Source organism: Macrobrachium nipponense, chromosome 35, assembly GCF_015104395.2.
Source record: "Macrobrachium nipponense isolate FS-2020 chromosome 35, ASM1510439v2, whole genome shotgun sequence".
NCBI lineage: Eukaryota > Metazoa > Arthropoda > Malacostraca > Decapoda > Palaemonidae > Macrobrachium > Macrobrachium nipponense.
The window spans coordinates 35,752,215-35,766,852 of NC_061096.1; the positions used below are offsets into that span (position 1 = coordinate 35,752,215).

The 14,638-nt window shown below is 34.4% G+C and overlaps 1 protein-coding gene across 1 annotated transcript in view; it reads right to left on the bottom strand.

The window, feature by feature from the left end:
• The window catches only part of LOC135208614 (splicing factor U2AF 50 kDa subunit-like), a 58,484-nt gene that overhangs the window by 1,618 nt on the left and 42,228 nt on the right, over positions 1-14,638 (bottom strand). Inside the window, exons 6-8 of the mRNA XM_064240984.1 lie at positions 13,855-13,956; positions 12,192-12,280; positions 639-761 (exon numbers count right to left, since the gene is read on the bottom strand). Of these exons, the coding sequence (XP_064097054.1) occupies positions 639-761; positions 12,192-12,280; positions 13,855-13,956 (314 nt within the window). The remainder of the gene's footprint in view (positions 1-638; positions 762-12,191; positions 12,281-13,854; positions 13,957-14,638) is intronic.

Consider the following 14,638-nt stretch of genomic DNA (forward strand, 5'->3'; position numbering starts at 1 on the left):
ATCTAAAATCTACTAAAACTTCATTCCTCAAAAAAATCAATAGATGCTATTAAGTACTGTAATGCAATCTAGTAATAACTCTAGGTAATAGATAGAGGTTGGGCAGCAAGAGGGAAGATAAGTGGAAATAAGGTTACAAAGTGAAGGCAGCTAGGACTGGATGGGACAAAGTTAAAAACCTTTATTAGTGCCTCCGTACACCGTGCATAATGGACTGATGGCACCAAACCCCTTTTGTGGGGGAATTGTTGATCTGTCCCTAACCTGAGATCTATAAAGAGAACTTTTTAAAGTGTGGTTTTAACTTCAGCCTTCATACGAGTCCGATATGTGCTTTTCGTTTAGTGAATCAAAAAACTGCAATTTGTGCTTTTCATTTAATGAATAAAGAAAACCATACTCATATAAGCTCTCACTTAATTATATACAGTATATGATTAAATTTCACTCCCAATCATATACTCTCTGCACATAAAACAATTTTGTTTTTACTCATATATTTAATTTCAAAATCTGGAATGTTGAATAATGAAATTATTTCAAAACCTTTAATGTTACTTAAATAATGAACTTACTAACTAACTGAGTGGAACCAATTAAGGAACCAAATAATGAAATACAAGACCATACTCACTAACCTGATCTGTAAGACTGACATCAACATATTCACAAAAGGCATAGCCCTTGGACAATCCAGTTGCAGAGTCTTTCACTAAATTAAATGCTCGTAGTTGACCAAAGGACATCAGCAGCTCCTTCACCTGAAATGATTGCACCCACACACACAATATATTAATCAAGTTTTTATTTCACTTAAATTTTTGCTTCCAAATCTAATTCCAAACCAAATTAAAAACAAAATATAAAAAAGTATGAATCTTGGAGAAGTATACAAGTATATATAAAAATAAATACTAAATAGGGGGACAGAGGAAAGTTTGCATTTAGCATAGTAACCACAACTTTCGAGGTATATGATTTTCATCAGCACGATAGCAGATGCATCAAACTTACCGTAGGCGTTTACCTTGATAAGAGGCTTCAGTGGAAAATCATAAAAACTACTATAAATTGCCATAAAAAATCAATGCTAGTTAAAACACAACATATCCTACTTCAGAAAATCTGGAATCATTGCTAAAAACTATCAAGCACCAAATAAGAGAATTTAAGATACAAAAGAGAGAGAGATTGTACACGGGTTTAATACATTAGTTCACCAAAGACACTCCAACGAAGGCAATAAACCACCTGAAAACCTTTCTAGATACACAACATAGCTTGACTTGGATACAAAGCTAAATATCTTTACACTCGGAGGCCTCGCATATATCTTCCTGCCAAATTAAATGCAAAAACAAGACACCAGTAATAGTATATATATATATATATATATATATATATATTATATATATATATATATAATATATATAACAATACTGAGTAAAATGCAAAAACTGCTTCAAGATGTTATCCTTCTAAACACAAAAACAGTGCATTTGAAATAGTACTTTGTAACTATGTTATATGCTTACCTGCTGTATAATTAACACCACCACCTTTTAGGGGTTAAACAGAAATAATCAACGCTAATAATCAATACTGAATATTAGATCCGATTATTTCTTCCAATCAACTCCCTTTCCTACCTACAATTAAAAGTTTCCACTGATGACCAAGTTTAAACATCATGACTTGCAGCATTGATAAATTATCAAGATAATCAGTCATTGTGGACATTAACTCCTACCGATTTGCATCTAAATTCCAGTTATCTTGGTGTCATGATTTAGATAAAAAACTGAATTAAGAATTTCATATAGCACTTCCTAAACTTCGTCCCAACAACTTTTAACACAAACCTTACTTTACATAACTTGCCAGGCACTTAATTCTAGTAGAAAGACGAAGATTAATCAACTGAAAACGTTTTGACTTGTAAAAAGTTAGGAAGATGGGGTTCTTTTAAAAGGAACAATAGCAGTTTAACCAGACCACTGAGTCAAAACACTTGACTATCATAGAATCATAGAAATCGCCTCAAGGATTTGCCTTTGTAAAACTATCAATTGAATTCTTAAAAACTTTGGAAAAAAAAAAATCCCAAAAGACAGTCTAGAGAGAATGTCAATCAATGTATATTACATATTTGTGGACCTTTTTGCTTAACAGGTTCCAACGAAAGTTACTGACGAAATTCTGGTGTAAGGATATTTTACTATAAAATAATGCACGTCGCTTTTTCATATATCATTGGGGTGGACATAGTGGAAGAAATGGTATATTTAGTGTCAAGGAGCTAAAAGTCTAGAAGTTCTGTCAATGAACAACTTTTTAGGACAACATCCCTCTAGTCAAATCATTTTAACACCACATAGTTATGAGATCTGGTTGAAGGAGAAAAGGTGGTGTACCACTCAATCTTGAACTAGATTAACAACACTCATCTTAAAATGCCCCAATACACATGATATATATTTACTCTGAAGTTTGCAAGAGTGATTTTGTAGTAGATCAACAATCTATTGCTTTATATAAAAGAATACTACTACTTTATTTAGTTCAGTCAATTTACTTTTGCTTTTCTTATATAACATGAGCATTCAACTAAGATGCATCAAGACTCAACCTCGGAGTAAGACAATCTGACTTACGGTATTAGGGGGTCTCTTTTTTTTAATTCAACTAAATAATATTTTTAATAAAACAATGACTCTTTTACTCCCAGTATGTTGGTACATGTGCATACAGATGACCCGTGGGGTCTAAGTAGCAAAGATGCATTTTCTATGGTGAGAGCAGCAGCAACAGAACAGAGAAGTCAAGAGGTGGGCAATGAAGGTAAAGTAATGGGTTTGCCCTGAAATCATGATTTCATTTGTAGATGTTTAATAGATGTTTAATAAGTCACTGTATCGTCAATGTAGCTATATGTAACCATACTGGTCTAAAACTAGACCACCACTATAAAGAAATGCCTGAGGAAACAACGATGGCTATTCCTGATACACACAACCTAAACATTCGAGTCAAGCTTCACAGCAAACAACTAACATACAATACGGAGTAGGAATTTAGCAACTTGTAAATAACACCTTCTAAATGAATTATTATTCACAAGATGAACCCTATCCATATGGAACAAGCCCACCGGGGCCAATGATTCAAGCTTCCAAAGTATATGGTGTTCATACAAAATAAGCAACGTAAGGTAATGGGAAATACAGAGAGAGATCAGTTAACAAACAGCAAAGGTAGCAAGGAATCTCTGACTTCACTCCTACAAAAGAATGTTCTATATACCTAAAACTTGAGCTTCTACAAGCAGTCTCTGGTTATCAGCGGGGGTTCCATTCTTGGTGGGATGCTGATAAGTGAAAACTACCATTCACCGAACCTAAGCAATTTATGGCGTTTATGGTGCCAAGTTTCAGTTTATGGCACCGATAACTGGTGAATGGTGCCTCTGTTAGGACTGTTATGGTGCAATAACTATAACTATGATCAGCACCTTAGGGCGCCAATAGCCGAAAATCAATCGGTTATGGCATCATAACTTGCCGTTTTTTTTGGTGCTCAACAAACACCATAAAACTAGATCGCCATTAACTGGGGACTGCCTGAATTCTGCTTTATCCCAAACAGGGGAGAGGAAAAAAATCTAGGAGAACGAATGATCATTCTTGACCTCAAAACAAAGAGGAACAGTGACAAGAGTTGTACAACAATTCTGAAATCTTGTTGAATGGAATTTGAGAAGTATGGTTAACAATTAAAACTCATTTTCTTCTTGACTCACTCCCTAGCTGGAGTCTGTAAAAACAAATTAAAGTACAAACAATAAATCCCAGGTTTGGTATGGGTATGGGTGACTTTACTAGAAATTTTGCGACAAATACTAAAGGAAAAGCCATCTTAAAAAGAAAACTGGCATGACAAGCTTGAAAAAAGCTCCAAATGAAAAGCCATCTTAAAAGGAAAACTGGCAAGACAAGCTTGAAAAAAGCTCCATATGTATTCATCATCACGCTCTTTTAAAATCAAAAGATGATGAATCATTAAATACTTTAAACAAACTGTTGAGTTCATTTATTTAGCCAAGGATGAAAAGTGAATAAAACTAAGGAATTAAAAGTCAACAGAAAATTGTGATCGAAAGGAGCCGATATACAAAAGTAGACCAGTCAGCTGATGAGAACCTGGCAGAACCATTTCCATACGTTCCTACCTATCAGGATTAACAGATTGTCGTCGTCTTTACACTAGGATTGAGTGTCTACACTGGGAGTCATGTAGAAGAAATGGGTTTGTGATGGAAGTTCCTACAAAGAAATTTAAAAAGACCACAGTCTTGTGAATGAGGGAAAGTTGAACAGTTACATGTACAAAGAGACCAAAGGGGAATGGATGGGAAATAAAAAGGCATAAAACATTGTCACTGCGGTCCAGAGACTGCAACCCTTTGATACTATCTATCATGTGATGGGCATGGAACATAAGCACTATCCTTCTCTGTATTCTTGAAAGTTAATACCTCACTAGACATTTATGCAAAAGAAAATGCATCACCCGAATTGTGATACTGCAAAATGCTATGTTCAAAAATTGTTAATAAAAAAAGGTACTGTGTACTATCAGAAGGAAAATATTCTTGGTGTTAAAATAAAAAAATAAAAATATCGGCTACTCCCTACAGTTCAACTCTTACTTGCTAAATGAAGCACAATAACCAATAAATGATTTTTAACTAAATGGTATTAAGAGCATGTCAATGTTCAAACAACACATTTAACATAAAACAGAAAATTCATGCAGTTGGAATACCATGCTAAAATATATAATCTAATTATAAGCAAGTTTATAAAAAAGGAATATTCCAAAAAAACATTCAAGAAAGTTGAATTAAGCAGTTCTCAAAATTTGACAGAAGGCAGATCCTATCTAAGAGCCTAAGCTATCACATGAAACTGTGATCTCATCCACACTATAACAGTGTTGTCAATTTATCCAATATCATCTGGAGAAAGGAAGTGTACAACATTAAGTAAAAATACACATCACTCAGAAACATGAAAATTTAAATTCAACTAAAGTCTTTTCACAGGAAAGTCCTATATACTAATAACAGAAACCAGTTTAAATATGTAAAATTCTCAATTTATGCTGGGAACAGTGACCCTGACTGCAAAGCAACAGATATAACTGGGAAGTTTGGTAATAACATATGTAAATAAAATTGTAAATTTAAAACCCTTCAGTACTAGAATTTTCAAGTTTAAACAAAGTAAGGAATCTGGCTGATTTTTGTTATTGGCATTTTCAGTATCAAGTGACTAGCAGAAATAAGACAAAAGCTGGTATATGTAGATGGTTATACATATCCCACTCCAGTTTTATTTTTTTATTTTACTGGATGACACAGCTTGCTATGTGATATGTCAGCAATCATGCAAGATATATTATGTTACATCAGGCAACAGATGACAAAGACGGAGTTCTGCCTGTATGCAAAAACCCTAACTTAAACTAAACCATCAACCCACAATTTTTGGTATAAGAACGTAACCAAAATCCTAATGCTAGAAATATTAGGATTTGAATGAATCCCGAAAAAAAAAACTATTAGGATTTGAATGAATCCCGAAAAAAAACTAATCTATTGTGTTTGACTCGGAAACAATAAGTCAAGCAACAATTATGCTAACTTTAAACTGAAAAAAAATTCATCAATTAAACAACTGTTCTTATGACTAATTCAACATATTTCATTACAAATTACCAACTACAGATAAAGGTACTTTAACATATTCTAACCCTAAGGAGCTATTGTACCCCCAAGAACTTTTTCCATTCAACATATAAATTTAATACTCAATGGGTTGCTCTAAACTTTTACAGACACATGAGAGCCAAAGATTATACAAAGAATAAAAACTCTAGACCAACAATCAGAAATAAATGAATGAATTATGAAATGAGCCAAGCACGTGGGTACTTCCAGACATTCAGCTCTCAGGAGGGAGTGGAGTTGTTGCAGATAAAAAGACAAGAAATATTGATAAAGTATAAAAGATATAGAGGTGAAACTGGGAAAACCCAATATTGTGGTAAGAATTCACAACTGAGGGACTGGACAGTAAAATGGAAGGAAGGACGTAGGAATGGATGTAAAAGACTAAACAACTAGTTCAGCTGGGGGCCAAAGGGTGGTACAAATACCACCCAGTTATGCCTACTAGTGTACTTTGTGGTATGCCCTAATGACACTGAACCTCTTAAGACCCTTTGAAAATTATCTTATAACTACCAAGTACCACATTCACTGCCATAGTCTTATTTTTTTTACATATAAAATAAAGATCCTCTCAAGACATACCAATCAAATAGATATGTATGGATACAGTATACGCCCTTTCTAGATAAGTCTGCTCAAGACTAGCAATCAGCTTTTGAACAAGAAAATACTTTCATTATAAGACAAGTTGAGTTCAATTATTTAGTTTCTGCTAGTTCATTTCAAGCATGCTAAAATTTTTTTTTTCAACTACCGAGATGCACTGCCTTACTTAATTAAAAATATTTACAAAGTATAGCTAAAACTAATTTCCAAGGGGGAAGTGGAGGAGGAGGATGAATTGTAATGATCTGCATACTACGACAAAATTTCTGCATTGGATGGTTACTCATTTTGAGAAGAAAGAAGAAGAAGAAGAAGAAGAAGAAGAAGAAGAAGAAGAAGAAGAAGAAGAAGAAGTAAGAAGAAGAAGAAGAAGAAGAAGAAGAAAAAAAAAAAAAGTGCCAGCCCCGAACTCTGCCTACAAACCTAGCTGCCCTCTGCAAGCACATTACTCTAAATAATTATATTTATTTACACCAGCAGTTAAATGAATGTGGTAGTATTGTCAAAAATTACCCCAACCCAATGAGGAACCATGAATGATTCATCTTTGCCAGCAGTTAAGTGAAGATGGCATAATATAGATCAAACAGACGGGCTACCAACCTTTGGTCAAGAAACAAGGACACATCAACAGGACCACATCTGGCAGAACTACAGGGAAATTTTTCTGCAGATTTCCCTAGTTTTGAGACAGGCTTTCTGTGACTGGTACCCAGACAAAACAGACGGTGGCTGCCTTCCAACATTGAGGCAGATGAGGTTGAAAGGTTAAGATCCAGAACAAAACACTGAGTATAAGCTTCTCCAGGGATACTTAAATGTTCATTTCTTATGAAAGGTGGACTTAACTTTAGGATGTCTCCAAGTTTAACTGTAGCTTTAAAGACCAACACAATGCCAGAAGGATAGTTAGATGCCAAGACTACCCAGTCACCGAAGTAGTACCAGAGATGAAGACCTAGACTATATGCATAAGCAGCCACAGACATCAAAGTCCTGGGGAAGACCTACAGGGTTGTGTAAAAGAGTGATGCAGAGGGCCCAGAACTTAAAAACGCCAGTCTCTGCCATATGAAGACCACTGAATAAGGATGTAAAAGTATGCTTCCCACAAGTCCACAGAAGTAAGGAAAATTCCCTTGTGTTCATACCTCCAGATATCTATGACTGGTCTCCAAACTGTCTTCACTATTCCCTTCTCCAACACAAGTCATTTTTTCATCTACATCAAGCCTCTTGGAGTTGGATAAGTATGGTATAAAATCTACAAAGAAATTCAGCAGTGGCAGTCAGGCATTGAAGAAAGGAAGATGATAACCATCTTGAAGAACTTGACTGTAGATACAACAGCGCATTTTGACGATAAAATGCCTGAGAAGGTATCTGCAGATATCTTGTGAGCATGATGCTTGTAAGCTCCCTTTGGAAATGAAGAAACCACTACTCAACAGTCTTATTATCAACCCCTGGGGATTTTAAAATGTGAATCTTACCTAATAAGGACATACGGAGCTGCAATCATGCTCACTCCACTGAGCTTTCACAAGTACACTGGAGCATAACGAAAGTCACTACTACAAATCTGCACAAATCCAACAGCAGAAAATGTCACAAAATGAGCAAAAATTCCTAAAACTAAGAATGATAGGAGTATAAACCTTAAAGAGGGTGAACAATTACAAGAACAAAAGAAGCACAGCAGTAAACTATACTAAGAAACAAAAATGGAACACTAACAGTAACCCTTTACTGAGAAAAGGCAAGAGAAACTGCTGTGTAATACCTAAAAATTACAATTCTGAATTCTTAAAACTGAAACTTAATCCAGAGGAATTTCCAAGAATCTTATAAAAGATATATAGCGACAATTGGTAACAAGCAACCTGAGGGATAACTAGAAATAAAAGACTAATCAAGTCTCAATTCACTACAAGCTAATGCCAGAATGATGGAAAAGTAAAATGTATAGTAGTGAATGGATGAATGACTGAAATCTATGGCATATCACACTAATGCAAAAAATGCTAGTCATAGAAGAGGGCCTCGGAATAAGTCTTCTAATAAATGAACCAAGAGGATGAAAGGAGTGGGGGCTACTTTCTGAATTTAACAAGTTTGTACAATTGGAGATCTGTTTGGGACTATTTATATGCATTACTAATGAGAGATCATACTTATCCACAATAACTTTTGTGTAAATTATACATAGCTAATAATCTGCATTAATGATACAACAAAGTATCAGTAACTAATAGGTACTTTTAATGCCCAACATTACTTACAATCTGCAATGCACAGGTCAAAATGTAATACTTTTAAGCATTTTTAATTAGGATTAAAAATTTAATTGGCGACTTTAACAAATGATAATGCAGACAAAAAATTATATTAAAACATTTAACAAATTGACTATAAGAAAAATTATTTGCAAGTGGAACCTCAGAAAATCAACATCATACTATCCAATATATTTAAAACAGCACTTCGTAAGATTTTTAACTCGCAATTTTAGGAAGAGCCATTCAACTCTGATCCTAAGTACACAATATTCAACTACGAATATGGGTCATTCATTGATAGAAGAGAAAAGATTTAGGAAAGGATGATGATGACAGTCAAGTAGAACCTAGACGAAAAGTAAGTGTTCAAGTCTCATAAAATAAACACACTAGTGTAAGCTACATGAAAACCCCAACCAGTGTGAAGAACCATGGGCATGGGACTGGCTACCCAAGCCAAAAAACCAGTAGTAGAAGTCTGGTTAGAATAGCAATGGGTGACCTTAAGCCCCTAAAAGCCAACAATATGAATGAGAATGAGTGAGTGTACAACCCTCAAAACCTTTTCCTCTGGTGAAATGACAATAAATATCCGATGACAATGACAATAAATATCCAATGACAATGTTGTATTTAACAAATCTTACTAAGCAGTTTTCATTAGCACAACTTGAGTTTCCAACCCTGTTCAAGCAAGATAAGGATTAATTCACGGATCAAGATTTAAACCTCTATTTATGTGGAACAGAGATAAAAATTATCATGTAAATCTAAGACTATATTCTAAAAGCAGATTACACCTCAACAGCCATTAGTTTAAGCAGATACATTTTGCTACATTAACATGCAAAATTCCTAATATATATATATAAAAAAAATCAAATTTTGGGGAAATTCAATTTCAAAATTCTGGCTTACGATGAACTATGTAACTCACATGAAACCTACCTGTAAACACCTAAATTTCATCCCATCTGACAATATACTGGCCAATCTTGACTCAAAGAAATCAAAATTCCGTGGACAATCTCGGAAGTCTGGCAACAATTGACCAAAGACAAGTTGGGCAGAACTTACCTATCTATCTCCCACCCGGAACCTCGACCCTAAAAAATTTGTTGCGCCAATTTACGACCAAAAGACTGGAACTTGCCTTGGTCAGGACGGTTCATTATGATATGGATAGTGAGGCAGGCTTTATCATGGGCAGTACAAATGGGCCTCTTAGGGCATTCAACCACGAACCCTTCGCTAGGGGAAACAAACGGGGGAAGAAAGCAAAAAGACATGATCAGTATATTTGGTTTCTCAATGATTGGTGGTTGCACACTTAATCACTTAATAAAATTCAAGAATATTGGCATTCGTATGTTGAAACTAAGGCCCATGAGTAACCCCCTGTAAAGAGTCTGAAAGAGAACCCTGAAAGAAAACCCTGAAAGAATGCAGCTCTGAAAAAGAACTCTGCAAGAAAACTGGAAAAAGGGCATAACATAGCTGGATACATGTCCAAAATCAATTTTTTCTCAATCATACCAAGGCTTCTTAATTTTGGCTAATAGGCTTCTTTGGAGAGTATTTAGCTGGTATTCTGCATCAAAATGAAGTCTTAATTCGATTTGTTTGGATAAAAATAAAACTACTAATCAATCAACCCCTTTACGTTAGTACTTCTATCTTTACGGTAAACCCATTTTATGCTTCCTGTAGATTTGGTACAGGGTTGCTTGAGGGTTAAAATTATATTCTTGAGAGCCCTAAATTTAGCCTTGTGATTTTTATAATTCTATAGCTATGTGAACAAGAAATGTGGGCAGTAGTGATAATGTCATAGCCGAGTTGCATCTGCTTTCCGCACATGGTGGTTTGGTGGAAGTTGGTAGTAGTCGACCGCATCTAAACTGTGCTGGCTGACCTGTGTGTGAGTGCCTGCAAAAGATGTGCCGATGTCGGGCCATCCTCACTTGAACTGAACCAACCTGACCTGCCAGTTTTAAACCAAAGATTCTATACAAAAGATAAGAAACCAACTAGATAACCAGAAACAATCTATATCCTGTAAGAAATGGCTGTCAAATACCAAGTAATACCAAAAGAACTGACCAAGATTGGTGTGTTTAGTAGAAACTCATTTTACCATATGCAAGTTTCTAAATATTGCTATTAACACCACAAGACAGGAGCTAAATTCCAAAACTTTCAACTTCTGGACAAAAAAGCACTGCAATTAAATAACTTTTCTGGAACACATTACAGCGCATGAGTGTATTTCCAGTAAGTTAGCTGGGCAAACTCATCAAGCTGAACAAATACTATACTATCATCAACTCTCTTGACAAAAATAGTTTTAAAAACAATTAAAGTTTTAGGAGATGTAGTCAAAGCCAAAGCCTTTTCAGTCACATCTACCTTTAAGAAAGGTTATCAGTTCTGGGTAAGTGAATTTGTATCAGCGAATACCAAACAAATTATTAACACCCATCATAGTAAGCACACCTTTTAGCTATGAATTCGAAAAAGTACTTATCCTTCCCCCCTATATATATACTATTTTCAAAACTAAGCCTTTTTCCCTATCAGTACAAATCTACTAAACATATTTCTGGTGTTACTTTCTTATCTTTTATAAATATTGATACCTACAAAAAAAAAAAAATTCAGCAAACCAAATACCAAAGACATCTTTTCTTACCCACTTTCACCTGCACCATTCCTGTCTGCAAGAAGTTTAGACTTGGCTCCCACAGCTGAACAAACTTTAGTAAAAAAAAAATAAATAAAAATGGGCACCACTATTGACCAGGTGGTGCAAGTTCAAAAGAGTAATGCAAAGATGCATATTGTTTTGTTCTAAAATTTAAAGCTGCCTGGTTCACCTTCAGCTGAAAATCAAAACAGATACTGACAAGAAAAAAAAATTTCTGAGACAAATGAAAGATTAGGAATTACTTAGGTCTCTCCTAAGCCATGTGCCTCAAAAATTTTGTCTTCTTTTTCAAAGTGTAAACTTACCTTCCACAAATCACCTTTAAATCATTGTACATACGAACTTATATATAAATTTATGTAAGGAAAATCACATCCTCTGATTTCTACAAAACAAATTAACTGTCAACTAAAGTGTTACTAATGTCTTAATTTTATATTCACAATTGTCAGTGTCAAAAAAAAGTTTATTCATCTCATTGGTCAATCCTTGTGAAAACATAACCAATCAAGGTCTCCTTTCGTACCACATCTTAAAAAAAAAAAAAAAAGAAATGGCAATGAAGAAATCGTCCTCAGTAAAGTACTCTAAAATGCAAAATACAATTTCATAAGTACAAAAATTATAAAAATAAGTATACTGTAGTCTATAAATAAAACACCTACAGAGAAATTACTAAAATAGCTAATAGTACCATTTCTGATGTCTGAGCTGCAGACTGGCCCTTAAAGAGAGCTTCCTTCTTTCCTCTTTGTAAAAAATGAGAGGAAGAGTTGTACTGGCAAACACAAGACTAACGACATACCTGGTCTTCGTTGAGATAATTTGGAAGGCCTCCAATAAAGATCTTGTGAGGAGAATCAGGCACTACTGTTGACACCACACCTGCAATGACTGAAGGAGTAGAAACAATTACATAGTGATTAAATCAAATGAAATTCTGGATCAATGCTTTGTTCTTTTTCACAACCCCATCAGACATGGATGGTACAATGAATTTTGGAAAAAGCTATGACCTCATCTTTATATACTTGTATATACATGTATGAAAAGTGAACATGACAATAATACTTCCTGAGAACCAATGCATTTGTGCCAAGGAATCGATACAAGCAGAAAACTAAATAAATCCTACAAGATGTTGAGGGCTATTTTTGACTGTGATGATTCGACATTTTACAACACCCCATCATTAGATAAAATTAATATCTTCAATAGAAGTGTTGTAGCATCATATTACTTCCATAAAGAAAGCTTCATATCAAGTACACTTAAATAGTGAAATACCATTCACATTAAAATTTCAGATATGGAAACTAAAAAGAAAAAAAAATGACAATGGAATCATAAGTGCTTAGTATCAAAACCCCACATTTTCCATCAAGAGTTCCCTTCAAGAATTTTTTATCATTATATAAAGGATTAGTTTATCCAGACCTCTGAGCCTAAAAAAGCTTTTCCCGGGCTGGTAGAAAATTAAAAAGAGAAATCCATTCTACTCTCTCCCTTTTTTCTTTTGTAAACCAAGCCTGACGTCGCCCCTATTTTTCCAACTACATTACAGACATTTTCAAAAAATACAGCATCTTCCTAGCTACAACACTTCACATGTTAAGAGATCTGCATTTAAAATTCAATCACACAATTACTTGCATTCTGGTTACTCTTTTCAACTGGCTATCCAACTTCAAAGATTTTCTTTCTCATATTTTACCAATAGTACGTACACACACAACTAGCATATAAAGATAACCATAAACAACAATACCCAAAAACTATAAGAATTTCAGCCACTGGACAATCATTTAAAAATGCAAAGGAAATTGGAATAAAAGAAACCACTAAGCATGGCTTGTATCACTACCCTTCAACAATCTCTTAAGGGTACGTACTACTGTATTCCAGTTTCAACTTTGAACTTTTCTAAGGGTACTTTCTTCTCCATTTCTATTTCCTCAACAGAACGCAAAGTACTAAAACCTTTATAACTTTCAGGCACTCCTTTATATAACCGTAAAAAAAAAAAAAAAAAAAAAAAAAAACAAAAAAAAAAAAAAAAAAAAAAAAAAAAAAAAAAAAAAAAAAAAATATCATGCAAATGCTAAAGTTAAGTTACAATCCTTCCACACACCTAATCTGAATTGCTCATAATTCTAATAAAACCTCGTACGCCAAAAAGAAAATATCACGAACACCTTGGTCTCTTAAAAATGTTGTATTTCAAAATATTCACAGGTATAAACACAAAATACTAAGCATAAGAAAAAAGAATAATCTGGAACACACACGGAAATATTCTGTAAATTTTCTCAGTACCATCAACCACCACAGCTATCATCAACCTTTTAGCCATGTTCTACTACCCTTAAAGTAAACAACCCATTGCAAGACTCTTATACAGAGTTTTGTTGCAGGTAATGAGAGAATTTACAGGCACATCCGGTGGATTCCCCCTTCGCGTTTCATACCTGGGATCTGAGATGTCGTACCTGGCATGGTTAATGTGGGATGCTCAGACATGCCGGGCATTGGCTGATAATCGTGTGGTCGTCGAATTTTGAGAGACTGACCTTAAGAGTAAAAATCGACACTTCAATACCGGTAAAAAGTAAATACAACGTAAATGATTTTATGTGCCACCAAACTACTACATCTAGTCTTGAAACAGCAACAATGGGTAATTGTACTGTTATCTACTCTACTCAAATCTAATCTGCGAAAAGAATCAAGATCAGCCAATTTGATTATCCTAATATTGTATGATGGGCTGAACACCTTTACATCCTTCAATTACTTCATCATACTACCGAGAATCGGTAATTAGTGCAACTTTCCATATCACTGCCAAATTGCTTATTTAGCAAGTATGAAAAAGAAAAGCCTACATAACCATACTATGTCCATGGAACAAAACCTGTCACACTAATGTCTGTTATATATATAAAAAATCTCACTGTCTGTTATATATAGAAAAAATCTCACTAATATATTTATGTATATATAAAAAAAAAACACACACATTAATCTGAAACTAATGATTCCACAAGCTAATAATTAATTTCAGTAACTAACTGTTTTCTGTCTTTTCCTTTTGCAGTATTTTCATCCAATGCAGAACTAAGTTTAAATTTGTTTGCAATTTCAAATTGTATTTACTTGCAAGATAAGATCCATGGGTTGGTAGCAAACTATATGGCTTGACACACTGGACCAATTTACAAACAGAATGATAATATAAATTTAAGTATTTTA